Raw genomic sequence first — 27,510 nt, 5'->3', positions numbered from 1 at the left:
CACTTTCATGCATTAGACATTAACTGAGCACTGATTCTTCGCTGGGTGCAGGGTGACGCAGAGATGGACAAGGTCCAGCTATCATCCTGCAGAAGCTTAACCTCACAGAGACCAGATGTACAGATGTACACCTGCACATCACAGATGTACACTGTGATGACCATAATTCAAGTAGGAAGTAGGATGGATTAGAGCTGAGGTACACACTAAATGCTTGGGGAGTGCAGAGGAGAGAGCAATCCCTCCGAGTCAGTGGATCTGGAAAAGCTTTATGGAGCTGGTGACCTCTAGGATGCCGGTACTTCCATGGTTTGGGACGGGGACTTGGAGAACATGGGAAGGGAGAAGGGTACTCAAGTGGAGAAAGCTACATGGGCAAAGGTGGAAAAAGAATATGTGTAGCAGACTGCAAGAGGTTTGGGCTCAATTCTAATTCATGATGAAGGGCTTTTCTCTTTGAAGGTGAACTTTCTGGGTCTAGATAGTAAGAAAAACCCTGTTCTGTTTGGCTAACGGTAAACTACTGGTAGGTGAATGAAGCTTGTTAATATGTTCTTTCTGTCTCAGAGTATAGTTTGCAGTCACAACCTCAACTGATTTGAAGGAAATACTTTATCGTGATATGTCCTTCTGCTTTTGACAGGTTTCCCCCCAGATCACTTATTCAGTGAGGGTGAAGCTCTCTGCGACAACTGGCTTTTGGTGGAGCAGTGAGGCCACACCCCCGCTCTGACAGATGCAAGGCACTGACTTGTGTGCCTGGCAGGGGGCCTAGCAAACCAAAGCTCCAGCTATCAGGAATTAGCCTATGCCCTCAGAACTGCTGCTTGCCTTTAATGCTTGTTCACCTCCCTGGAGGTAGGTTCTCAGTCCATTCCTGGCCACAGACTAGGTCCTTCCTTTCTGGTAAAGTCAGTCATTAATTTAAGAAAGTGTATTAAAGTATTTTATCCACCATTGTTGGGTGTTCAACAGAGGAAGGATTCCAGGATGTCTAAAAAGTTTCAAGACGTTTTTTCAAGGAGATGTAAATCCTGCATTCCCTGAAGTCTTCATGCTCACAAATGCCGTTCTGCAGTCTTTAAACCTGAAGAATACCTGGCTGGGTTTCAGAGTCTTGTGTTTCAATCTCTCTCCCTCAGAGATTTGTGGACATTGCTCCACTGTTGCCTAGCAGTAATGCAAGGAGAAGTCTGGAGCCAGCCTAATTTATTTCTCCAGGCACTTAAATTGCTTTTATTCTGCTTGGAAACCTATCCAATTCTTTCTTTATATTAGAATTTCACTAACTTCACCAAGACAAACTGCAATGTTGATTATTCTATATCAAAATTTCCTGGAATACTGCTATGATCTGAATGCCTGTACCTCTCCCCACCCACCCCACCAACACACAAATTCATTCCCTAAATCCTAGAACTCAATGTGATAGTATTAGGAAGTGGGGCCTTTGGGAGGTGATTAGGTCATGAGGGCTGATCAATAGAGTGCTCATCAATAGGATTAGTGCTCTTATAAAAAAGGCCCCAGAGAGCTGGCTAGCCTCCCAATGAGGGCAGGTATCCTTTGAGTAAGATTGGAAGTAAATAAGGAAGCCAGCTGTACAGAACCTAAGGAAAAGAGCCCACCAGGCAGAGGAACCTGCAAAGGTCTAAACTACATAGCACACACAGCATTTGGCAGTCAAGAGTTGGTGTGCAGGTAGAGAGATGGCCAAATGCAGGGGATAGAGGAAGCCAATGCGGGGCAAACCAGACTCTAAAAAGATGATAGTGTTCAGCAGTGAGAAACAAAATAAAGGCTAAAGCCACATACGATTACATCTATTGCTTGAAACTTGCAAGGTGAAAATGAATGAAGGTTAAAGGATGCTACTTTTTAGAAATAGTTTTTTAAAAGATTTTACTTATTTATTTAGAGAAAGGAGAAGGGAGAGAGAAACAGAGGGAGAGAAAAATCAGTGTGTGAGAGAAACATCCACTGGCTGCCTCTCCCACACCACCAACCAGGGACCTGGCCAGCAACCCAGGCCTGTGCCCCGACTGGGAATCAAATCAGTGACCTTCTGGTTTGGAGGCAGCTGCTCAACCCCCTGAGCCACAGCAGCCAGTGCAAAGGATGGTATTTTTAATATTACAAAATGGTATTCTGAGTATTACATGAACTTGTTCTGGGCATCCACAGAACACAGAAACAGAGAAGAAAGATTTAGAAATAATTTATTAGGACTTTGCCAAAGAGATCAATCAGATAATCTCTGAAGATCCCTTCCTGCAATCTCTAAAGCTCAACATGGTGTTTTTCACACAAAGAATTATTGACATCTCAGTTTAGGAAGCTGGCAGAAAGCAAATCCACGGTATTTCAATGTATTGAACGCAAACACAATTGCTCTAAGTCACCTGCCTTCTCAAAAACCTCAAGTGGCTACAGAAAAAATATCTGAACATATCAACGGCTTTCTGTGATGTGGTTGAAATGTGCAGTTTTAGTCTACTCTTTGCTCCTGTCCAATTTACATATTTATCATTCCCAAATGTACGTTATGAAAAAGTACTCACCTTCACATCTGATCACACCAATGTTGCTCTCGGAACTCCTTTCCTACTCTCCTCCATTTATCTAAAAGCTCCCTTACCAGGAGTAAATCTGTATAACAAATCTTGGTAAACAATTTATCTGGAAGTTTTTTTTTGTTTTATTTTATTTTATTTTATTTTATTATTTTTAATATATATATATATTATTGATTATACCATTACAGTTGTTCTATTCCCTTCATTCCCCTCCACCCGCACACTCCCTCCCCCACCATTCTCCCCCCCTTAGTTTATAACCACGTGTTTCAAGTTCTTTAGCTTCTATATTTCCCCTACTATTCTTGCCCTCCCCCTATCTATTTTCTACCTACTGTCTATGCTATTTTCTGTACCTTCTACCCCCTTCTCTTCCTCCCATTCCCCTGTTGCTAACCCTCCATGTGTTCTTTATTTCTATGGTTCCACTCCTGATCTAGCTGTCCTCTTGGTTTGCTTTGGTTTTAGGTGTGGTTGTTAATAACTGTGACTTTGCTGTCCTCTCACTGCTCATATTTTTTATCTTTTTTTTCTTAGGTAAGTCCCTTTGACATTTCATATAATAAGGGCTTGGTGATGATGAACTCCTTGAATTTGATCTTATCTGAGAAGCACTTTATCTGTCCATTCTAAATGAAAGCTTTGCTGGATAGAGGAGTCTTGGATGTAGGTCTTTGGATTTCATGACTTGGAATACTTCTTTCCAGCTCCTTCTTGCCTGTAAGGTCTCTTTTGAGAGATCCGCTGACAGTCTGATGGGAACTCCTTTGTAGGTGACTGTCCCCTTATCTCTTGCTGCTTCTAGGATTCTCTCCTTCATTTTAATCTTGGCTAATGTAATTATGATGTGCCTTGGTGTGTTCTTTCTTGGGTCCAACTTCTTTGGGACTCTCTGAGCTTCCTGGATTTCCTGGAAGTCTATTTCCTTTGCCAGACTGGGGAAGTTCTCCTTTATTATTTGTTCAAATGAGTTTTCTACTCGTGGCTGTTTCCTTTCCCTCTTCTGGTACCCCTATAATTTGGATATTGGAACATTTAAAGATGTCCTGGAGGTTCCTAAGCCTCTCCTCATTTTTTTAAATTCTCATTTCTTCATTCTTTTCTGGTTGGATGTTTTGTTCTTCCTTCTGGTCCATTCCATTGATTTGAGTCCCAGTTTCCTTTCCATCATTATTGGTTTCCTGTGCATTTCCCTTCATTTCAATTAGTTTAGCCTTCATATGTTCCTCTAATTTGTGACCATAATCAACCAGTTCTGTGAGCATCCTGATAAACAGTGTCTTGAATTGTGCTTCTGAGAGGCTGGCAATCTCTTGGTTGCTTAGAGTTATTGGCTCTGGGACTTTGAGTTCTTCTTGCGCCATCTTTTGGGCTGTTCGTGCCTGTTCTGTAGCAGGATCGGAGCCCTAGGTGTTCACCAGAGCAGGGCAACTCAGTCGCTGGGTTGTGACGTTGTATGTGGGGGCGGGGTCAAAGAGGAGCAATGGTGTCCTGTCTGCCACCTCCCACCGCGGCCCCCACAGGTGCCGCAGCTGCCACCATCACCGAGGCCCGCGCGCTTCGTCTCCCTGCACTCGAATGTGCGACTACAGTGAGCCCTCCGCCACTGGGTTCGCCCGCTGGGGCCTGTGCGGTCCCTCTCACTGTGCAGGAATGTGCGACTGAGGTCAGTCTGCCCCGCACTGGCCGGGGCGCGCTGCCTGTGTGCCTGGGTCGGGGGATCTTTCCTGCCCGATCCTGCTCCACTCCTGGCTCCGCCCCTCTTACTGGTCTGGTTGAAGGGTTCGTTGTTGTCGGACTTCTGTGTAGTTCAATTTTCTTTTCTTTGGCTGTGTCTTTATTTACTAAACCTTTGTTGTATTAAAACTTGGTTGTGGGAGAAGGCACAGTGTTTCCACCTACACCTCCATCTTGGCGGAAGTCTCGACAGTTTGATCTATCTGGAAGTTTTAAGAGCCTTAAAACAGTTCCTAACTTAGACTGAGTACTCCCTTTCTGAAAATCTCTTCTATGGAACTCATCTGAGAGGCAGGCAAACATTTATGCACAAAGATGTCCTTACTATTTTTCTGTTATGAAGAATTTCAAGTATACATTAGAGAGACTAGTAAAAACCACATATATCCATCACCCAGATTCAATGATTTGTTGCCACATTTGCTTCAACTAACACTTTTTCATTTACACAAGTATTTTAAAGCAAATCCCAGATATGTAATTTCAATTCTACATACTTATCTTTAAAAAAATACAAGCATTTTCTTACAAAAGCTTAATGCTAGCATCACACCTAGCAAAATGAGGAATGACAGTCCATAAACAGATTTTCCAATTCTTAAACCAACTGTCTCTTTTCAGTTGGTTTGCCCAAAGTGGCATCCAAATAAGAAACAACGTGACATGTGGTTATTGGAGCTTTCACATCTCTTTGGATCTAAAGTGGACCCCCTTCCTTAATCAATGAACATTTTTCATGACAAGGACTTGGAGACCCAGAGAAGAACTGACGTTGCAGGACGAGTCCAAAGGCCGTCTGGTGGCAGAATTCCTCCTTGCCCAGGAGAGGACAGTCTTTTGTTCTATTAAGGTCTTCAACTGATTGGTTGAGGCCCACCCACATTATAGAAGGCCCACAATCTGCTTTACTCAAAGTCCTCCCATTTAAGTGTTAATCTCATCCAAAAAATATCCACACAGAAATGTCCAGAATAATGGATCTCTTTGGAAAGAAAGAAGAAGCCTGCCTCTTCTCTGAGGTTTTCAAATCAGTACAAAATAAAATTAAAAGAAAAAATAAAACGACTTGTTCCATAGGGCCTAGCTCAAGTTCCATGACCACTGTGAAATCTTCCCATAAGAACTTTCTCTTTTCTGCACTCATACATCGTGTACTGTCTATATACTACTTACTCACTTAGACCCTTGCATCAATCAATAAATACATTTAAAAATTAATGCACCGAGACCTGAAGGGTCCCATGTTAGGTGCTGTGGGGATACAATGTATTATCAGCTAAGTTTTATGCGCAGTCACTTCCTCGATTAAGCTATAGACTGAAGCAAGAGCTTTCTCATATACTCCATGGTGGCCATCACTGCTGACCATGACACCAAATTCCTTTGCACAAAATATTAAAGAGAAAATAAATAATAACTGGAACAGATTCATACAAATCCCTTTAATAAACTATATCAAGGACAACTTTGTTTTTTAATAAATACATTGTTAAAATCACATAAAATCATTCTGTTACAATTACTAAGAAAGATCTGAGACTGCTGTCCCCTCTGCAGAAACGCTATACACAGCTGCAAAGTGATCAAAGGCTGATGTAACAATGAATCTCAAGTAAGTGGCGTGGCCATCATGCGCCTGTAGGGAAAATCGATAGGAATGCTCTTAGCAATTCGAGTTCCCTGTTAAGCAGTTAGCAGCAGAAAGGTTTGGTGCAAGAGTAATATTCTAAGTATATTGCAATATATGATGATATTTAGAAGAGAAGCCAGTCACATGTAATGATACAGTTGTTCTAGAACAGTCCTAGTGGGTATCAGCCAAATATCAGCTTTGCTTAGATGTAAAATAGCAGATAGAGCTAAAAATTGCAACTGTATATTTCTGATCAATGTTTTCAAAACTGGCTTTCTAAAGTATTTTTCATGATAAAAGATTTCTTTGGGTTAATGATACCTCAGAATGTGTTACCCTGGAACATTACTATAATTTTACATAATTTCTCTGGAAAGCAATTTGGCAATATATTTTTTAAAAGCTATAAATGTGTCTATATCCTTCAACCAAGGATTTCCATTTCTTGAAGTTTAATCTTAGAAAATAACTGAAAAGGTGACGGTTTTGGTACGGGAACATACACGTCGCTCGTAGTACTAGTTACAATGACAGAGGGACGAAAAGGAAATTAGGTAGCATTTGCCTGTTTGCATGCATTTGACCTTTTTTTCCCATCTGCCACTTCATTTATTTATTTTTATTTGCAGGATGACTTGAAACACATCTTTAAGGGTATTTTCCCCTCAACATGAATCACTCAAGTAAAACCAACTTAACTACAGAAATGTAGCAAAGTAAAGGGAAAGCAGCACAGCAACCCAAGAGGCAAAGGTTCAGGGGAAGGAGATGGGTATAGTCCGATACACCACACGCATATGGGCCATAGGCCTATGCATACCATATGCATATTCACCCACTCAGGACTGCCTCCCCAGAGGGCAAGCACAAGAACCCATTTTAGGAGGGTGTTTCAACTTAAAGCTTAAGGTTAAAAAAAAGAAGAAGAAAAAGAAAACAAAAACAAAGAAAACCCCATAAACCACCCAGCCATAACCATCTTCTGTAATCAATCATAGGAGTTTCTTTTCATTTTATAAAAAGATTATCATGATAAAAAAATACTGAGGCACAACCAAAAGAAGAACAACAAATTTAAAAACAAAAAATAGGCAGAACTTCCAGAAACTGTGTGGAAGTCCAACAATCGAGGAGCTAAAAAAGAAACATTCATCCAGACTGGTAGGAGGGGCAGAGATAGGCAGCCAGGGTGGAGGACATGCAGCAAGATGGTAGCTGGAGGACCCGGCAGTCCCACATTTGCATGTGGATAAACCAGGAGGAACAACTAGGGAGTCAGACAGACCATGAGATAAGGAAAGTTTCCAGCACAGGGAAAGAAAGCCTTAAAACCTTTGGCTGTAAAATCCTGTGGGGGTTACAGCAGCAGGAGAAACTCCCAGCCTCTCAGGAGAGTTCACTAGAGAGACCCAAAGGGTCCTAGAATGTGCACAAACCCACCCACCCAGGAATCAGCACCAGAAGGGCTCAATTTGCTTGAGGGTAGTGGGAGAAGTGACTGAGAGCCTCTGAGAGTTAAGCAAGCAGCCTTGTTCCCTCTCTGACCTCTCCCTGACATACAGCACTGCCTACATCCAAGTTGCTCTATCCAGCAAAGTTTTCATTTAGAATGGAAGGGCAGATAATGTGCTTCCCAGATAAGGTCAAGTTAAAGGAGTTCATCATCACGAAGTCCTTATTATATAAAATGTTAAGGGGACTTATCTAAGAAAAAGAAGATGATCAAAAATTTGAACAGTAAAATGACAACAAACTCACAACTACCAACAACTGAACCTAAAAAAACCAAACTAAGCAACCAACTAGAACAGGAACAGAATCACAGAAATGGAGATCACATGGAGCGTTATCAGCAGAAAGGGAGAGTGGGCAGAATGGGGGGAAAGCTACAGGGAATAAGAAGCATAAATGGTAGGTACTAAATAGACAGAAGAAAGTCAAGAATAGTATAGGAAATGGAGAAGCCAAAGAAATTACATGTATGACCCATGGACATGATCTAAGGGGGCAGGGAGTGCTGGTGGTGGGGGAGATGCGGGGCGAGGGGAATAAGGGAAGAAAAAAATGGGACAACTGTAATAGCATAATCAATAACATATATTTAAAAAAATAAAAAATATTGAAAGTTATTTTCTTATATTTGTAAAGATAATAGAATTCACAAGTTTCTTAGAAAACAGAACAGAACTTAATATTATCTGACCATAATGTTAAGTTTTAAAATGATACAAACTTGTTCATATATTACTATTTTAACTACTGTACTTTGCTGTGTATAATGTGTACTTCTTTGCCCAGATTTTTGAGGAAAAAATAAGGATGCAAATTATACATGGGTAGTACCTGAAATACCTTGCATCTGTTCTTGTGTTTTATAATTGTTTATTACATAAAATTTCTTGTATCATAATATGTTAAAAAATAAATGCTAAAATTCCTTTATAATACAGAAAGCAAGTATATAAATATATAAAATAAATAGAACAAGAAAAAAATATAAATAAAATAAATAAACATGCCCTGGCTGGTGTGGCTCAGTGGATTGAGCGTGGGCCTGCGAACCAGAGGATCACGGTTTGATTCCCAGTCAGGGCATATGCCTGGGTTGCAGGCCAGTTCCCAGCAGGGGACACACGAGAGGCAACCATACATTGATGTTTCTCTCCCTCTCTCCTTCCCTTCCCCTCTAAAAAATAAATAAAATCTTTAAAAATAAATAAATAAATAAACAATTTAATTTAAAAATTAAAATGAAAAATTTCTTTCCTAAAAGTTTGGGCCAAAAACATGGGTTCGCGTTATACAGGAGCACACACTGTACATGGCAAAATATGGTATATGTGATGCATACGGTTGACAACTAGAAGAAAGCAGGTATAGTAAAAGCTGTTGTGACAGGGTGATAAAATTATGAGTGATTTTCAGCCTCCCCATCCCCCTATATTATTTTCCCAATGCTCTATAATGATGTGAGTCTCCCTGATCCATAGTGGGTCCCAAAGCAAAGTATTCACAAAGACTTACTAATCATAACCCATTGGTAAAGGTGGATAAAAATAGTAAGATAAATTCAGTCTAATCATTTTTCAACACCTCCAACTCCCCTTCCTAGTCATTGGGCATATTTGCGTGGTGGAGAAAATTAACAGGGTTCAAAAACTTCCAAACAGATTCTTTTAAAATACTGATTTCATAGCAGCTCCCAACAAGTTATGATAAAGGAAATTTAACAAACAAGGTACCACTCTAACCCTCATTTCAAGAAACCTTAATTACACAAACAATGCCACCAAAAAAAAACCCCACCACACATTCATTTTGTTCACACTTTTGTGTTTGTCTAAAACCAGAGCCTGACAACTATCAGGAACAGAGAAACTCCTGATGAGGCAGCAGCTTCCCCATCAACGGGCATTCATTCCACTTGACAAGCAAAGCCCAATGGAATGTTGTCCAAAAAATGCTTATTCTCTTTCCACCTCATCTCTCTTTGGCTTAATTGTTGCTGATCCTATGCTCCAGTTCCCTTCATCTGAAACTCCTTTGTCCTTTCATAATTAAATTATCATCCAATTTTGGCATCTCAACCTTTTTCTGATTCCTACTCTAAAAGGTCTACACAATCAAATGAAAGAAAGCAAAGCAAGTAAATAATTCCAGTAAAAGAACAGAATTATAACAAAAACAAGTAAGTGAATTTTGGTTTACCCTTGCTGCCATTCTGTCTGTGAATAGATAAAAGCCTAGTTTATGAATGCTACATTTAGATTATAATATTATTGAGAATAACCTCTATTGATTAAGTACAGAAACTATAATATCATGAGAGTATTTATTAACTTTATGACTATAGAGATCAGTTTAAAATTTAAATATATTACTCTGGCTAAAGATAATGTTTATCTCTACAAAGTTTATTTACTCACCATAATTTCTTCATTTTGAAGCTGCCCCTCTGTGTGTATTAGATCTAAAACATAAATTTAACAGAAATGAGTTAGGGCTCAAAAATACATGAGGATTTGCTACTGAAATTTATATTCAGCAAAACATGATATCTGGTAAACTACAGTTAAATCAGATTCACCAGTGTTCGTTCTGGGGTTAAAATTTAACATACAAATAGAGATATTTGATATAAAAAAGTATGAAAGATAAACTATTTATGAGCTACCAAATATCTCTAGTGATCACAAACACAAGGTAATCCAAATGTAAATTACAGTAAAGGAATATAAAGTGAGGGATTGATAAAATGTGAAAATTCCTTTCAAGGATCGAGCTACTAACTGCAATTGCAGGCCCGAAAAGAGCCGTTTTAATGTTCCCACAGGCAATGGCTGGAGCTGTTTCTCACAATAAATTTTTACTATGATGCAGAATGATGCTACCCATGAATCGAATCGATCTTTTCTGGTATCTCAACTGTAGAAAACCTTCACTCATATAATTTCAGGACAGATTAATTTATTTGGTCATGAGTTAATCATATCAAACATTCTTTTATTTTATTTAATTTATTTATTTTTAGAGGGGAAGGGAAGGAGAGAGGGAGAGAAATATCAGTGTATGGTTGCTTCTCGTGAGTCCCCTGCTGGGAACTGGCCTGCAACCCAGGCATGTGCCCTGACTGGGAATCGAACCACGATCCTCTGGTTCACAGGCCCACGCTCAATCCACTGAGCTACACCAGCCAGGGCTCAAACATTCTTTTGGAAACATGAAATATTGGTATAAATAAAAAATACTGACATTATTTAGCAATTAATTTCCTTTGTATTAAAATAGCGTACATAATTTTAAAAGGCACATAGTACGAAAAGGGAAGTCTCTGGGAAGTAAGATTATGTACGACTTTCCTTCTGTTTGCTAACCTCGCTCTGAGGTCAGGAAACACAGTAATCCTCTGCTCGACCTCTCCTCTGTACTCTAATTCTGCTCCCTACCGGTAGGTAAACGTTTTCAATTCGTTAACATTTTTCCCCTGGAATTACACTATGTTTATATTCCTTTTCTTGTTTTAACAATTTTTTACTGACTTTTATTACAGTTGGTAAAAATTTAGGTCTCTTAAACTAATATCCTCTTCCTCCTCCTCCAATAACTTTTCCCTCCTGCCATCCTTTCAATTTCAAAATCAATACTTGATGACTACATTATTGTTTATATGTATATTATTTGTTGCTGAAATAAGTAACAAATTACGATCACATTTTCTTATTCAACTCCTTCCTAACCACAAGTTAATAATAACTTCTTATTCCATTTGTTTAGTTTTTTAAATTATGAAATATTAGAAAAATTCAAACAAATATAAAGCAGACAGAACACAATTCCTATATATAACTGGTCATCTAGATTTTACAGTTACTAATATTTTACCATACTTGATTTATCTAATATCTTTTTTCTAAAGTGCTTTAAAACAAGTCTAAGACATCATATTTCACTTCCAAGTATTTGATTATCCATCTCTAAATAACAAGGATATATTGTTACATAACCACAATACCATTATCACACTACATTAAAAATAATGCATTAAGCCCTGGCTCATGTGGCTCAGTTGGTTGGAGCATCATCCTGTAATCAAAGGATTGCAGGTTCGATTCCCAGTCAGGGCACACAACTAGGCTGAAGATTCATCCTGGCCTGGGCACGTCTGGGAGGCGAACAATTGATGCTTCTGTCTTGCATCGATGTTTCTCTTTCTCCCTTGCCCTCTCCCTTCTCTCTCTCTCTCTAAAAACAATGAAAAAATGGCCTTGGGAGAGAATTAAAAAAATGCTTTATTATCAAACAGTACCCAGTTTACATTCAAATTTTCCCATTGTTCCCAAAATGTCTATTTATAGTTGATTTATTCCAATCAGCACTGTCTCTTTTAAATTTAAACTGCTTTCTCTCCTGAGTGCACATTTTCCCCACGCCATTGGCTTATTGAAGAGACCAGGTCAGTTGTCCTGTGCAGTGTCCCACATTTTGTCACCTTGCCTCTCATGGTTTCACCTAATTTGTTCCTCTATCCTGCCTATTGGTTTGGAAAATTTCCTATGGTTTGGAAATTAAAGCTAAAGGCTTAGTTATATTCAGGGTTTGGAACTTTCATTAAATGTCTGGTGATCTCTGGCTGTTTCTTGTTACTTGTGAATAAGTCATTTGAAAACTACGTGCATGAGCCAGGCTCAGTGACTAGTGGACTTCAATGGGGTGACCAGGAAATGGGCTAGTCTTTGTCCACATCCATACATCTTTTTTCTGGGGCCATTCACTTTCTCCAAAAATAAATCTTCTCAGCTCCTGGCTAGGGCTATGTTCTTGGTTGCTGTCATAAACAGCAAAGCACAGGAGTTCCTTCTATTCAATGTTTAGGCTTCTACCTAAATCCCTGTTTTCAACTCCGTGTCCCATTCACTCTCCCTACTATGCCTGGCCTCCCTGAGTCCTGAGCCTGAGCATTCAGTGTGCCTCGGGAAGCACAAAGTCATCTCTTGGGGTGGTTTATGTGAGGAAGGAGTGGTCACCTAGCTTTTGGCAGTAGGAGAAACTACCTAGGGTCCAACCACTTTGTATATAGATATTCAACTAATGACCCTTTTTTTCTGGTTTATGTCTCACTCACACTTTGGTACCATTTGCCTTCAAGTTCTAGACCTATCTGGGGTTTTGTTGGGCAAATTGGCTTGGTTCTCATAAATTTTCTCCTTGGCAGGCACTTAGGCTATATAACCTATACCCTTGAGCTACAGAAGTTATTTCTCCATTTGTATCTTCTCTTCCATAATATATATTGATCTCTCACATCTGCTTTGGTCTCCTGCTTTTTGGTTTGTTTGGGGTTTTTTTGTCCTTTTAAGGTCTATGCCTCTTTTCATTCCTTTACAACTTTTTCACAGTATTTTGGGAAGGAAAGGAGATAGACACAGGAAGGCAGTATGTGTTTAACTGGAGGCTACAAATTCTGCTGCAAAGAAATCCAAAAACTAGTATCTATTGTTTGTCTGCCACATGGCAGACATTGTGTTCACAAAACCCATAAATGGTAGGTATCATCTCCATTTTTCAGAGAAGGATTCAGAAACTCAGAAAAATTAAGTAAAATGTTATCAATTACACAACCAGTAAGTAAAGAAGCAGTCTTATATTCAAACCTGGGTTTTCTAGGCTGTAAATATGTCACAAGAATCATTCAGGTCATCATTTTTCACCTAAATGCAGACTGATTTGAAGTAGAGTCAAAGGGCAACTGTCTACCCCCGCACGCTCAGAACAATGCAAACAATGGGAACAATGCTGGTAAACAAGCACATACCTCTTTCAATCCACTGCTCAAAACCAACGGGCTCATTAGATGTGCTCTTTTCAATCCGCAAAGTGCGCACTGACATCGTAAATAAACAAAATAAATAATGTATTAATTATCTAACTGATCCTACGTTGTTATCCCTATATTCCTGATTTCCTTTAAGACTGTCGGGATGGGTGGGACTGCACAAAGAACTGGGATCAGGAATACCTCGTTCTAAAAATCACTCACTTTCTCTGTTTCTCCCTAAGTCCCTATGGTGAAATACAGTCTCGTGTCACTGCAATCTTACAGATGTTTGCAAACATACAACACAGAGGTAGGGGAGCTTTTTTGAATGTGGTGGCATGCAGATGTTTTTGTATATTGGTATTTGTAGTCTTGGTCATACATTTTTACCTTAAGGAGAACCTACTATGAGGCAGGCACACTTACTCGTTCACTCTTGACTACAACCTTATGAGAAAAGTATTATTCCCCTACTGATGAGAAAGCAGGCTTAGAGAAATCAGGCAACTTAGAGAAGTCAGGCAAAGTGTTCAATGATAAAGAGTTACCAAGTGCCAGAGCTGAAATTCAAACTCGAGGTCTGTCTGACCCCAGAGCCTCTATAATTAATGACTGAAGAGAGACAATAGGAACGCAGTCATCTTCCTTCGGCACTGTTTTTTTTTTCCACACCCCTGACCCAGCTCCAGCTCCCCGAGATCCATTCTTTCCCTTCTCCATTCCCTGGGGAGATGAGTGCTGTTCACTGGCTTGCCCACTGGCTACTGGTCAGATCTGGCCAATGGGAGGGGCTGGGAGGAAACTGGAGAACACTGGGGAAGTGAGGTCACGTTGTTTTTTCTCCACTCCCTTCCTGCTTCAGTGCCATGTCTCTGACAGTGGCTGTGTCCCTTCACGACTACCACTCCTGCCAGGCAGGCCCTCATTTACAGGCTCCAGCTTTCACGGGGCTCCCATAACACTATTTCCCTCACTTGGCCCAGGGGTGGTAGTGACTTCCTGCTGTAGTCAGTTTCTGGGTGTCTCACCATCCCTGGTTTATTCTCTCAAGCCAGAACATAATTTTGTAAGTAGTCCCATCAATAAAATCTCTTCATTTGAACCATCTGGAATGTATTCTCTTTCCTGCTATGATTTTGTCTGATATACTTTATCCTTACATAAACATAAGACAAGATTAGAATGATCTTCCAATGGGAGATTTCCCCCCTAAATCACTGAGAAAATGTCATTATTAACAGAAGAATCAAAATTACCCAATGCAAATAATCAGGGTTATCAGATTTTCAGAAAGAATTTGACAGAGAACCACAAGCCAAATGAATTTGTAATAAATATGTCAAGGAACCTAGCATTCTGGCAAGCTGGCTTCTTATGTTCATAATAGGGTCTTTTGCCAAAGACTTTCACATAGTAAATTGCATGGAAATTATTATGTGCTTTGGAACAGTTTCAAAGCTGCAGTTTCATGGAATCTAACTGTGCTCAAGGCAGTTAAGCCATGCTCCTCACTCCTCCACCCCAATAATAAAGCTGGATTCCATGCTGCAAAGAAACATTAATGTTTGCCAAAGTTTATATATGGGCCCTCTGCCTATGGAAAGTTTTTAAAATGATGAAAATTAATGTATGATTTGCTTACCAAAGTAACTTCGGATTACAAGCTTTTCAATTTTTACGTGTTTGTGAAAACAAATAATGAACTCTTGGGGAAACATTCCTGTGGTGGTCCAAAATGTTTCTGGATTCCTATTGTTAATATGTAAAAGAGAGAGAGAGAAATAGCCAAATAAAAATGTAACATTCACAACATTTTAGTGAGTATTTTAAAAAAATAAACAACTCCTGAATATTTATAATCCTTTTCTAACCATTCATTCTGCCTCTAATCTTTTCCCAACTTTCATAATTCTTCTTTTTCTACTACCATATATATTCTGTAAAAACAGAAATTATGTCACTCTTGTCTAAAACCTTCAGTGGCCCCTTATTGTCTATAAATCTAAATGCCTTATATGCCATTTTATGACTCTGTAAATAATAATCTGGTCCCATCATCAAAATCCTATATCCTTGCCCGTCACACTATCCCATTACTGTACTCACACAGGGCCAGTTAAAATTCTGCAAACCCATCATGCAGACTCATGCTCTTGGGCCTTAATACATATGTAGTAAATCCCAAAGTACAATTTCTTTTCCATTAAGTGGTCAATTGTCTTTCAAAAAACTTAAAATAAAAAAGGTTGTTTTTTTATGTTATCCAAATATTTATCATTCCCAATGAACTTAATTTCTTCCTGGTTTGAATTTCCATCTAGTATTTTACATTTCAACCTACAGAACTTCCCTTGACAGTTCTTATGATGCAGGTCTATTTGTGATGAATACAATATCTTTATTCTATCCTCATTTTTAAGGATATTTTAGTTGGATGCAAAATTCTGGATTGACAAGCTTTTGGGGGTGGGGGGGTCTCTCTTTTTCAGCATTAAAAAGTATTGTTCCATTGTTACCCGGATCTCATTGTTTATAATGCAAAGTTAGCTATCACTGGTACTATTGTTCCTCTATATTTAATGTATTTTTTTCTTCCAGCTATTAAAAAGTTTTCTTTAAATTTTTAGCAAATAATGATATGGTCTCTTTGTATTTATCCCGCATAGGGTTTGCTGAATTTCCTGGATATTAAGTTAGCATTTTAAAATAAGATTGGAGAAATCTAGCCAAAAAGTAGAAACAACCCAGATATCTATGAGCTAATAAATAAATAAAAAGATGTGTTATATACATACAATCAAGTATCATTTGGCAATACAAAGGAATGAAGCACTAATATGCACCATAACATGGGTAAACCTTGAAAACACGTAACTGAAAGAAGCCAGTCACAAAAGACAACATATGTATACTTCCGTTTACATGAAATGTCTGAATAGGCAAATCTATAGAGACAGAAAGTAGATTAGTGAGTGCCTAGGGCTGGTGAGGGTAGGGAAAATACAGGGTGACTACAGGGGTTGCCACGTTTCTTTGCGGTGTGATAAAACAGTCTAAATTTGATTGTGCAGATGGTTGCAGCACTCTGTGAATACCCCGGAAGTCAGTGAACTGTACACTTTAAATGAGTGAACTGCATGGTATGTGAATAATATGTCAATAAAGATGTTATTTTAAAAAAAAGAAGGAGAATAAGAAAAAGAAGCCAGGTTTCCTAACTGATAATTCTGGGTTTTTAATACTATGCTTAATATTTTACAATTTTTTAATTTTATAATTATATGGCTTTAAATATTTATATAAGTAAATTAAATGACTTTCAATTGCCCTATGTTTTTTTCCTTTTAATGAACAAAACAAATAAAATCAAATAGTATCTATAGGTATGGATTTTAAAATTACATATTACTGAATCCATTTTTATTTTTTATTATGTATTATTTATTTATTTATTTATCTTTAGAGGGGAAGGGAAGGAGAGAGGGAGAGAAACATCAATGTATGGTTGCCTCTCGTGAGTCCCCTTCTGAGAACTGGCCTGCAACCCAGGCATGTGCCCTGACTGGGAATCGAACCGCAATCATGTGGTTCGCAGGCTCGCGCTCAATCCACTGAGCTATGCCAGCCAGGGCTGAATCCATTTTTAAATAAATTCTATTTATTTATGTATTTATTATTATTTTTTTATCCTCACTCAAGGACATGCTCATTGATTTTTAGAGAGAGGAGAAGAGGCAGAAAAACATCGATTGGTTGCCTCTTGCACATAATCCGAATAGGAACTGATCCTGCAACCTAGGCATGTGCCTTGACAGGGAATCAAACCAATGACCTTTCAGTTTACAGGACAGCTCTCCAACCAAGTGAGCCACATTGGCCAGGGCTGAATCCTCATATTTAATGAAGTCATCAAAATAATTTTCTTTTTAAATTTACCTTAATCCTTAACCTGAGAATATATGTTATTGCTTTTAAAGAGAGAGGAAAGGAGAGAGACAGACAGAAAGAGAGAGAGAGAGAGAAACATTGACTGGTTGCCTCCCATACATGTCCCCACTGGGGATTGAACCCATAACCTAGGTATGTGACCTGACTGGGGATCAAACATGCAACCTTTTTTTGGTGTATGGACAACACTCGAACCAACTGAGCCATCTGGCAAGGGGAAAGTAGTTTTCTTTTAAATAAGGTTTATAGCCAATGACTGTTTAGTATCTATTATCTTACATGACTTCTTTCACAACTCGCAGCTAGTAAGAGAAGTAAGGCATTCAGAAAAGGTGGTACTACCCCCATTTTGCAGACCAGGAAACTGAGATTCAAAGAGTAACACATCTACTCTTAAGCCCAAGGTAACACATATAGTTCACTTACCCAGGTGTTTTAACTGTAAATCTTGTACTCTTCTATACCATCCAAAAAGAACTAATTCTTTTCCTCTTAACTTATTTTATTTTCTAGTGCAGAACTTTTTTCTACCTTTCATTGATACATTAAATGCCAGAGGAAAAAGTAACATTAAGGGCAAGTAAAAATATAATCACCTTCTTTAACTTCCATTTCTGGGAAAGGGAGAGTTGGAAACACTGTCAAGTTGGGGCAAATTTATAGTACTGTTTTCTCCAAATAATGCTATGGTTACTTTCATTCCAACAAACCAATTTATTAGTAGATAATAACTTTTCATATCTGCTACATAAAGTCTAATTTTATTTGGTGGAAATGCATACAGATTAAAAGTCTGATGTGCTCTGTTTAGTTACCAGGTCAGTAACTTCTTTTATTACATGTGGTTTTCTGTACTAAGGGTTTTGTCTAATCTAAAACATATTGTGTCCTTAGTCACTGTTCATTGCTATGGACTGATATGGAAAGATCTCTATTTTTGGCAAACAACTTAATGCAAATCTTTATAGGTCTATGTATTCTTATAGCATTTCCCACGTTAGTTTCTCTATTGCAAGGCAGAGTGGGATAAATAACTATTATCTAAATTTCAGAAAGTAAAAAAATAAGAAGGATTACGAGCTACAGGCAAAAACAGGTATTAAGTTTTTGATGCAAACCTTAAGTTTGAGTTATAGTGTAGTACAGAGAAACCCAAACTAGGAGTTAGAAGACATAAATGTTAATCTTGATTATGCCACTTGGTTATCTGTGTGACTTTGTGCAAGTCATTTTATCTCTGACCATCTTTTCCCTCATCTTTACAATGAGGTCGAAAATACTTTTTTTGCCTCTTATTCCCCAAGCGTACAGTTTATGTCAATAACATATCACCTATGAAATTATAAAGCCCTATGTAAATGCAAAGTAACATAGTACATATATGTTTGTATGTGTGTATATATATATATGTGTATAAATACTCAGCTACTTTCCAACATTGTTAAGTTCAACTAGTATTTGATGGTCTAATTCAATAAGCTATTCAACATATATTTTAAGTCATCATGGAGTTAAAAATGAACAAATCACAGTCTCTGACTTATAAGAAGTCACCATTAAGAAACAAACATTAAAGCCCTGGTTGGTGTAGCTCAGTGGATTGAGCGTGGGCCTGTGAACCAGAGTATCGCAGTTCGATTCCCAGTCAGGGCACATGCCTGGGTTGCAGGCCGGTTCCCAGCAGGGGACACACGAGAGGCAACCGTGCATTGCTATTTCTCTCCCTCTCTCCTTCCCTTCCCCTCTAAAGATAAATAAATATAAAAAAAAGAAACAAACATTAAAGATAAATAATTATACAATAAAGGAATAAATAAAGTGATAGAGGTATCTACCAAATTCTACTGGATTCCAACAAAAAAGATAAACTCACCCTACCCAAGGGAGAAGAGAGATATCAGAGAGAATATAACTACCAGGCTTAAAGGAAGAGGTTGAGTTGCTTGTATTTATCTACATATATGGGCTTCACAATAAACCCAAAGAACAAGATCTGTATTACAATTAGCTCTGCCTTCAACAGTTAAACTAGTACTTGACCTCTTTAGGCTTTTCTTACCACAAGTCTAAAATGAAAGGTTTAGATAAATGAACTCATAAGTCTTTCCAGTTCTAAAATTACATGATTCTATTAGTCAAACTCTGGTCACTGTACAAATACCAAGGAAGAAAACTCAAGAGAGTGATAAAATAGCCAGAGTTACCCATTAACTATTTCTTCTGGGAATTTAAAAGTTTCAAAACAATAGTCATCTACCTAGAATAAGCTCTAGCATGGTGAAGAGTGGAAATTAGAATAATATCAAGAGGTCAAGAACCAAAGAAAGTCAGTGGATGGCGGATAGTGAAGCATTCAGTTTAGCAAAGATGTTGCTTGGGCTACTAAGTAAATAGGCAGTGGACAGGAAATTACAATGTTTATATACCTATTTACTAAGAAAAACTTGAAATAAAACCATAACTAGATATTAAAATATATACTTCCATAAAATGAGGTTGCTGCTGTTTGAAGTTTTATCTTATTAAACTACTCCTTAAAAAACTATTCATAAAGGTTAGTTTAGGAATTATACAGAAAAGGATCAAAACCAAAATATATAGAATTGAACTGGTTTCAGAAATGGGACCAAAAGTGGATATTGCCAAGTAATCTACTTCACCAAACATTTACTTATTTATTTTATTTTTAACCAAATGTTTATTAAACTATATTTAACAGGGCTAGTCATTATAAAAACACATGGTCCCAGTACTCAAGGGGTTCACTAATCTAATATCAAGACTTTAAGGAAGAAAGAATAAAACTCTTACCCATCAATCATATTTTCAGGAGGGTGTTTTTCATCACTTGATGTAGCTAAAATTACTTCGGCCCCTTCAGAGCTCAAACAGAGATCAACTTTTCTCATCTTAAATTGTTTAACCTGCAAACAAAACAATAACAACAAAAGCCACTTCTTGTTGTGAGAAAGGAAGAGAGAGAAAGCCTGTTGCCTAGCACGCGGCTTACCAACCCAGCTCTTCAACAAGTGGGAGGGACGCTATAACATGTTGATCTAAGTAAACTTCAGACTTCTCCCATGAATAATCTGTAAGATATGAGTATTTCCCCTACATTATTCCACAAAACAAATCCCTGACTACTCTAATTTTTTCGCTTAAAAGTCCTCAGTAATTATTTAGAGTTATTTAATAAGCTAAGGCAACATCAGTGGGTTATTTTTTTAATTACTTAAATTGTTATATTTCTGAAATTATTAAAAAGTAGCTTCTTTTTTATAATTCCATAAAAACAGAATTCTTTATGATTGTTCATTTACATATTTATCAACTGAGGTAGCAAACAATATTACTTACATCTTAAAATTTTAGACATAATCATTATTCTTTTTTTGAGCAGAAATGTAAGAGAAAAGATATACTTTTAACCTATTTTCAGATTCTAAATCACACTCACTTGGGTCATGGGCTTAAAGATATTTATGTTGATGGTAATATTTTAAGTTTAATAGAAGCATCCTGAAAAGATAGTATTGAATTCTACGATGAACAGTGGTAGGTAAGACACAGGCAGACAGAGAAGAGTCTGTCAGATCTCGCTCATCCTCCGCCTTGCTCTGGTGATTATACGGCAAAAACAAACATACAGATGCAGTGATCAGAAAAGCTGCACCTACAATGAATTAAAAGAGTGTTTGGAAAGATGAGGAAGTCTTCCAATACCCTTCACACCCTGATTCCAATCTAACATTTAAAAAAATGAAACTCTCAAATAAACAACAAAGCATAGAGAACATTATATATCAATATATTAAACAACAATGTACCACTGCCCTGATTTAATAAATGGTAATATCTTTGCCACATTTACTTTAAAAACTATTTTATTTTTTTATAAATTATTTATTTACCTTTAGAGGGGAAGGGGAGAGGGAGAGAAACATCAATGTATGGTTGCCTTTTGTGTGTCCCCTGCTGGGAGTTGGCCTGCAGGGAACCGGCCTGCAACCCAGGCATGTGCCCTGACTGGGAATTGAACCGCGATCCTCTGGTTCGCAGGCCTGTGCTCAATCCACTGAGCTACACCAGCCAGGGCTATTTTTTTATTTTTAAAAATATACAATATTTATTATATATTTGGATATTTTACTATTCTTGCCCTCCCCGCTATCTATTTTTTACCTACCGTCTATGATACTTATTTTCTGTACCTTCTCCCCCTTTCTCCTCCTCCCACTCCCTTGTTGCTAACCCTCCATGTGTTCTTCATTTCCATGGTTCTGCTCCTGATCTAGCTGTCCTCTTGGTTTGCTTTGGTTTTAGGTGTGGTTGTTAATAACTGTGAGTTTGCTGTCCTCTCACTGTTCATATTGTTTATCTTCTTTTTCTTAGATGAGTCCCTTTAACATTTCATATAATAAGGGCTTGGTGATGATGAACTCCTTGAATTTGATCTTATCTGAGAACATAAGATAAAGACACTTTATCTGTCCTTCCATTCTAAATGAAAGCTTTGCTGGATAGAGCAATCTTGGCTGTAGGTCTTTGGATTTCATGACTTGGAATACTTCTTTCCAGCTCCTTCTTGCCTGTAAGGTCTCTTTTGAGAGATCCGCTGACAGTCTGATGGGAACTCCTTTGTAGGTGACTGTCCCCTTATCTCTTGCTGCTTCTAGGATTCTCTCCTTCATTTTAATCTTGGCTAATGTAATTATGATGTACCTTGGTGTGTTCCTTCTTGGGTCCAACTTCTTTGGGACTCTCTGAGCTTCCTGGACTTCCTGGAAGTCTATTTCCTTTGACAGATTGGGGAAGTTCTCCTTTATTATTTGTTCAAATAAGTTTTCCACTTGCTCTTTTGCTTCCCCTTCTGGTACTCCTATAATTCAGATGTTGGAATATTTAAAGATGTCCTGGAGGTTCATAAGCCTCTCCTCATTTTTTTGAATTCTTGTTTCTTCATATTTTTCTGTTTGATCATTTTTTTCTTCCTTCTGGTCCAATCCCTTGATTTGAGTCCCTGTTTCCTTTCCATCACTATTGGTTTCCTGTGCATTTCCCTTCATTTCAATTAGTTTAGCCTTCATATGTTCCTCTAATTTGTGGCTAAAATCAACCAGTTCTGTGAGCATCCTGATCACCAGTGTCTTGAATTGTGCATCTGAGAGGTTTGCTATTTCCTGGTCGCTTAGAGTTATCAGCTCTGGGACTTTGAGTTCTTCTTGAGCCATATTTTGGACTGTTCATGACTGTTACGTATGAGGAGCAGAGCCCTAGGTGTTCACCAGGGCCAGGCCACTCAGTTGCTGGGTTGTGACACTGTATGTGGGGGTGGGGCCAAAGGAAAGCAATGGCTGGCCCCCTCTGCTGCTCCCCGCAGCCACCATAGGCCACACGGGTCTGTTCCAATGCGCTCGAATGTGTGACCGCAGCCAGCCCGCTGCCCTGAGCCCTCACTGGGTCAGCCCGATGTGGAGCTGCCTGGGTGCCTGGGGTCAGGGGATCTTTCTTGCCTGTCCTCGCTCCGCTGCTGGCTCCGCCCCTCTTACCCATCCGACAGGTTTGGACAGCAGTTAACATTAGTTAACAAAAGTTACACCATATCTATGTGGTGTAAATGTGGCAGCAGTTAACATTAGTTAACAAAAGTTACACCATATCTATACATTTCTTTTCGTTTGTTTGATAGAGTTACTACCAATTAGGGACACTTTCTGAACTTTCAACCAAACTTCAGACAAAGCTTCTCAAGATACCCTGCAGACCAGATGGAGAAATGTGAGTTGGCTGACAGGCAGTATTTCAGGTAGACGCTAATAACTCTCTGAATGGCTATACTAAAAGAATGATTAATGGGACAAAATAAACTGTGGAGGACCTCCATCCTTAGCCAATTCAACATTTTCATGAATTAAGGATGGGAAGCCCTGGCTGGTGTAGCTCAGTGGATTGAGCGCAGGCCTGTGAACTAGAGGATCGCGGTTTGATTTCCAGTCAGGGCACATGCCTGGGTTGCAGGCCAGTTCCCAGCAGGGACTCACAAGGAGCAACCATACATTGATATTTCTCTCTCTCTCTCTCTTTCCCTTCCCCTCTAAAGATAAATAAATAAAATCTTTAAAAAAAGGATGGGAAAAGTAAGCTTATCAATTTGCAGATGACACAAAACTGGGGTGTTAGCTAATACACCAGATGACAGAATCAGCACACAAAAAGATCTGAACAAGCTAGAAAGATGGGCTGCAGTAAGTAAGTTATTTAATAAGGATAACAGTAAAAGCCTATATTCAGACTTAAAAAATCAATCACACAAGGATTGTTCAAAGTTGGTTTTGGCAAACTACTGCTTCTGAGCCAAATCCAGACTGCCACCTATTTTTTATGTCTCATGAGCTAAGAATGCTTTTTATAACAATGAGGTCTGGTTCATTACAAAGTCACTCACTATAAGGCAAAAGTGTACTGTATCCGCCCACAAAGGTAAAGGAACTAACTATACCCCATGAAAATTTTTGAACTCATACTAAGCACTAGGCACTGCACTAGTAATGCAAAGATGACTACAACCTAAGACAAAGATAGTGACTAAGACTTAATTCTTGCCTTCAAGCTCAGAGTCAAGGAAGATGGACAAGCATGCAACAAATAATATGTTATATGCTAATAGTGTGATCTGTGTTCAGAATACTGTGTTCAGTTCTGGGTAGTATTTTTTAAGTAGGACATTATCAAGCTTGATATTGCTCAGAGGAGAGCCAAAAGTTCATGATAATCTATAAACTATGTTACATGGAGAAAGCTAAAAGAATAGGGATTGAAACATTTCAAGAGAGAGATGAGAAAATGTGACTACAATTTTTAAAAAATATTTTTAAAGTATTTAGTTTTATCCATAGACAAAAACTAAGGCGGAGGGGTGGGAAATGGGAGGGAGATGGGGAGCACTGGTGGGGGAGGGTGGGCTAGGATGGGAGTATAAGACAGAAAACTGTACTTGAACAATAATTAAATGAATTTTAAAAAAATAAAAAAATTTAAAGCAAAAAAAAAAGAATTGCAAAGTAGTGTTGATATACCTTGTTAATGAGTTCTTAAAATTGTTTCAATAGAATATATCAGAAACAAATAGAATAAAGAAATGTCAGGTTATTTAAGTTGGAGTAAAAAAGTATTTAAAAGATTTAAAAGATTTAATTTATTTTTAGAGAGAGGGGAAGGCAGAGAAAGAGAGAGAGAGAAACATTGATGCATGAGAGACACATCGATCAGTTGCCTCTCCCATGTCAACTGGGGACCTGGCTCGCTGCAACCCAGGCATGTGTCCCAACCAGGAATCAAACCAGAAAACTTTCTGTTTGTAGGCCAACAACAATTTTCAATATCACAAGTGTACACAAATAGAAAAATGGCTCAATTTTTCTTTTACAATTCCAAGGAGAACTGGATTCAACAAATGTGAATTTTAAGCAGGAACACTATATACACATACATACATGCTTTCTGGCAAAGTAAAGATTTTAAATTTTTTTCATCCTTGAAAGTGTCCAACAAGAGTAGATGATAATCTATGAATGAAACTAAAGAAAGAAGTCCTACATCTGTTAGTTCTTTTAATCAATCAAATTCTAGAAAAGGTAGATCACACACAGATAATGAAGGATCTTAAAACTAGGTCAAGGACAATGGGTTTTACCCTATAGTGCAGTGGTTCTCAACTGTACTAGGGTGTGATTTTGATAAGGGTGATTTTGTTCCCCAGGGGACATTTAACAATGACTGGAAACTTTTGGGCTGTCACAACTTGGGAGGGGGTTTAATGCTATTGTCATATAGTGGGAATTTTGCAATGCTGCTGAACATCCCAACATGCACAGGAAGTTCTGCACAACAAACAATTAACTGATCAAAAATATAAACAGTGCAGAGGTGGGAAAATGGTGTGGTAATGTATCTGGGAGTGGAAGTTTAGGGGTTGGAGGTATAGGAAGAGAACTTGCTGTATAAAGTTATATATTTTTTAAAATATTTTTAAATTTGTTTTTAGAGAGAGGGGAAGGGAGGGAGAAAGAGAAGGGGAGAAACATCAATGCAAAAGAGAAACATCAGTTGGCTGCCTTTCCCACTCCCCCAACCAGGGATCTGGCCTACAACCCAGGCATGTGTCCTGACTGGGGAATCCAATCAGTGACCTTCCGGTTCAAAGGCTGGTGCTCAATCCACTGAGCCACACCACCCAGGACAAAGAGTTATATTTTAGAGCAGCAGTTTTCCATCTTTTTCATCTCATGGCACACATAAATTACTAATATTTTGCAGCACACCAATATATATATATTTGTTGATCTGACAAAAAATAGGTACACTTTTGATTAATTTACACCAGACACTACTGTGATGGCTGTCAACATCTTTTTATTTGACACTAACGGAAATGTGTTTAGCACTCCTGATGAATATTTTAAACAATTTTGCGGCACACCAATGTGCCTTTTGTAGCATCATTGTTTTACGGGAAAGTATCTAGCATTGTTGCATAATGTATGAATAAGGAAGTGTACTACTCTCCAAATGTTGTTTTTCTTATCTCACATTCTTATCACCTAAGTGGCCTGAGGGAAGCAAACATGTCCTTTTATAAAAACTCATTTCATACCTCCTATATCCATTAATATCCTTCCTATTTCCTGTGTTGGGTAGAACTGTTTAAATAACAAGTCATAAATGGCAGAAGATGGGTTCCCTTTAAAGGTTCCTTTCTTGTGGTTGATGAGAAAGAGGCAAACCAACCCCAAAGAAACTCATGGAACAACTCATCTGATATGTTGCTTCCACAACTCCAAAACGCAGGTTTGGGGATGTAGTCTAATATCAACTTGGGGTGCCTTACTCTAAATTCACATTCCAATGGGGCCACAGGCTGTGCACTCTGGGGTGCTATCCTTTGCATTTTTCAAGATCCCTGACATGGACTTGTTGTGTCAGAGACCTCTGATGCCTTGTCCTGTCCTGTAAATCCAGTCAGTTAACTATCCTTCACCTGCAGCTCATGTGCCCTTTCAAGTCCTTTCCAAAAACCTCTCTGGGGTAGTCCTCAGTTCACTTTCTCCCTGAACAGCCCCTTGGTTCTGGTACTCTCTCCCACGACATCCATTGGGAACTTCCACGTAAATTAGAAACAGTCGCCCTCTGTCCCCCATGCCACAATCTATGCTTGGTATCACTTTAAAGGCAAACCAGCCCTCACACCACCTCTCACCTCCATTCCAAACAAACCCTTCTCCTCAGTCCCAGGCCATTTCAAGACCTTCAAGGGCCCAAACATTCATTCCTTTTTGGATGCCCTGCTCCAAACTATATAAAATACGTTAAATAAATCCACATCCTACATTAAATGTAATGCATAACTATACGGGTTACGTTGTAGTTGGTAGGCTACATTTTGGTAGAGTTATTAATTTCGATTTGCGATTGTCTTCTCCTTTTGGGGGTCAAAACATTATTTCAGAACTCAAAAGAGTTGTGGGCTATCACTAGCGTCTTTAGGGCTAAGGGGAGAGAATAGACGTTAGACTTTCTCCATCCCATCCCCTCACCAGCAGCCCCTCAGTGCCGTCCCGCCGCCTGCGTCCGCACCACGTACTCCCTCACGACTCCTTTCTACTCTACTCAGTTCCCACTACACCCGCATCCCTCTCCGTGGGCCTTGTCCAGCCAGGTTCCCACCTCCCCGGGTGCCGACATAGCCCGCCACACCAACCTACTCGCCTGGACCTCGGGTAGCTCCAAAAGCGTAGACAGTGGGGCCTGGAGACCTCCCTTCTACCCCGCCCTCAGCCCCGCCCCTACCCCCCCTCCCGGCCTTCACTGAGTCCTCCACTGAGTTCCCCCGCTCGCGCTCCTCTTTACCCCAGTCTTCGCTCCACCCCAGCTCGCAGGCCCCGCCCCGCCCACCCGGCATGTTCCAGCCCCTCCTAGCCCTGAGCTCTACCCGCCCCAGGCCTCCTCGGATCTCCCAGGCTCGCACACGTCTCTACTCTGGGTTGTTCTCTCCATCTGGCCCTCATGCACCACCTCTAGACCACACCACTAAGCTCATCTTTACTTCATCAGAGCTGCGCAGCCCCGCCCAAGGGCCTCTACCCAGGCAGGAAACTGAGTACACGCTGCCTATCTTCTCCCCCGTTGAACTCGATCCCTAGGGCAAGCAGGACCCAAGGGACCCGCCCCCCCCACGCACGCGCAGTCCCCACCTCTCCGAGATCCGAGCCCGTGGCCCTCAGGTCGCCTGCCCATGGCTCGGC

The 27,510-nt window shown here is 39.2% G+C and overlaps 1 protein-coding gene across 4 annotated transcripts in view; it reads right to left on the bottom strand.

The window, feature by feature from the left end:
• IFT25 (intraflagellar transport 25) overlaps positions 1-27,510 on the bottom strand; it is a 33,441-nt gene extending 5,931 nt beyond the window's left edge. Inside the window, exons 1-7 of one of the 4 annotated variants that reach the window (XM_037043220.1) lie at positions 26,967-27,017; positions 20,814-20,882; positions 20,021-20,133; positions 14,904-15,010; positions 13,259-13,327; positions 9,873-9,916; positions 5,799-5,949 (exon numbers count right to left, since the gene is read on the bottom strand). In XM_037043220.1, the coding sequence (XP_036899115.1) occupies positions 5,836-5,949; positions 9,873-9,916; positions 13,259-13,327; positions 14,904-15,010; positions 20,021-20,118 (432 nt within the window). In that variant the 5' untranslated portion in view covers positions 20,119-20,133; positions 20,814-20,882; positions 26,967-27,017 and the 3' untranslated portion in view covers positions 5,799-5,835. Of the gene's footprint in view, positions 1-5,798; positions 5,950-9,872; positions 9,917-13,258; positions 13,328-14,903; positions 15,011-20,020; positions 20,134-20,813; positions 20,883-26,966; positions 27,039-27,459 lie in introns of those variants that run through there. The other 3 variants (XM_037043221.1, XM_037043219.1, XM_037043218.1) reach the window with 3 other exon arrangements.

This window comes from Sturnira hondurensis, unplaced genomic scaffold (genome assembly GCF_014824575.4).
Source record: "Sturnira hondurensis isolate 20B ecotype Veracruz unplaced genomic scaffold, ASM1482457v3 Scaffold0004068, whole genome shotgun sequence".
NCBI classification, from domain to species: domain Eukaryota; kingdom Metazoa; phylum Chordata; class Mammalia; order Chiroptera; family Phyllostomidae; genus Sturnira; species Sturnira hondurensis.
Note: the sequence above shows the minus strand (reverse complement) of the source record. Positions and strands in the feature narration are given on the sequence as shown.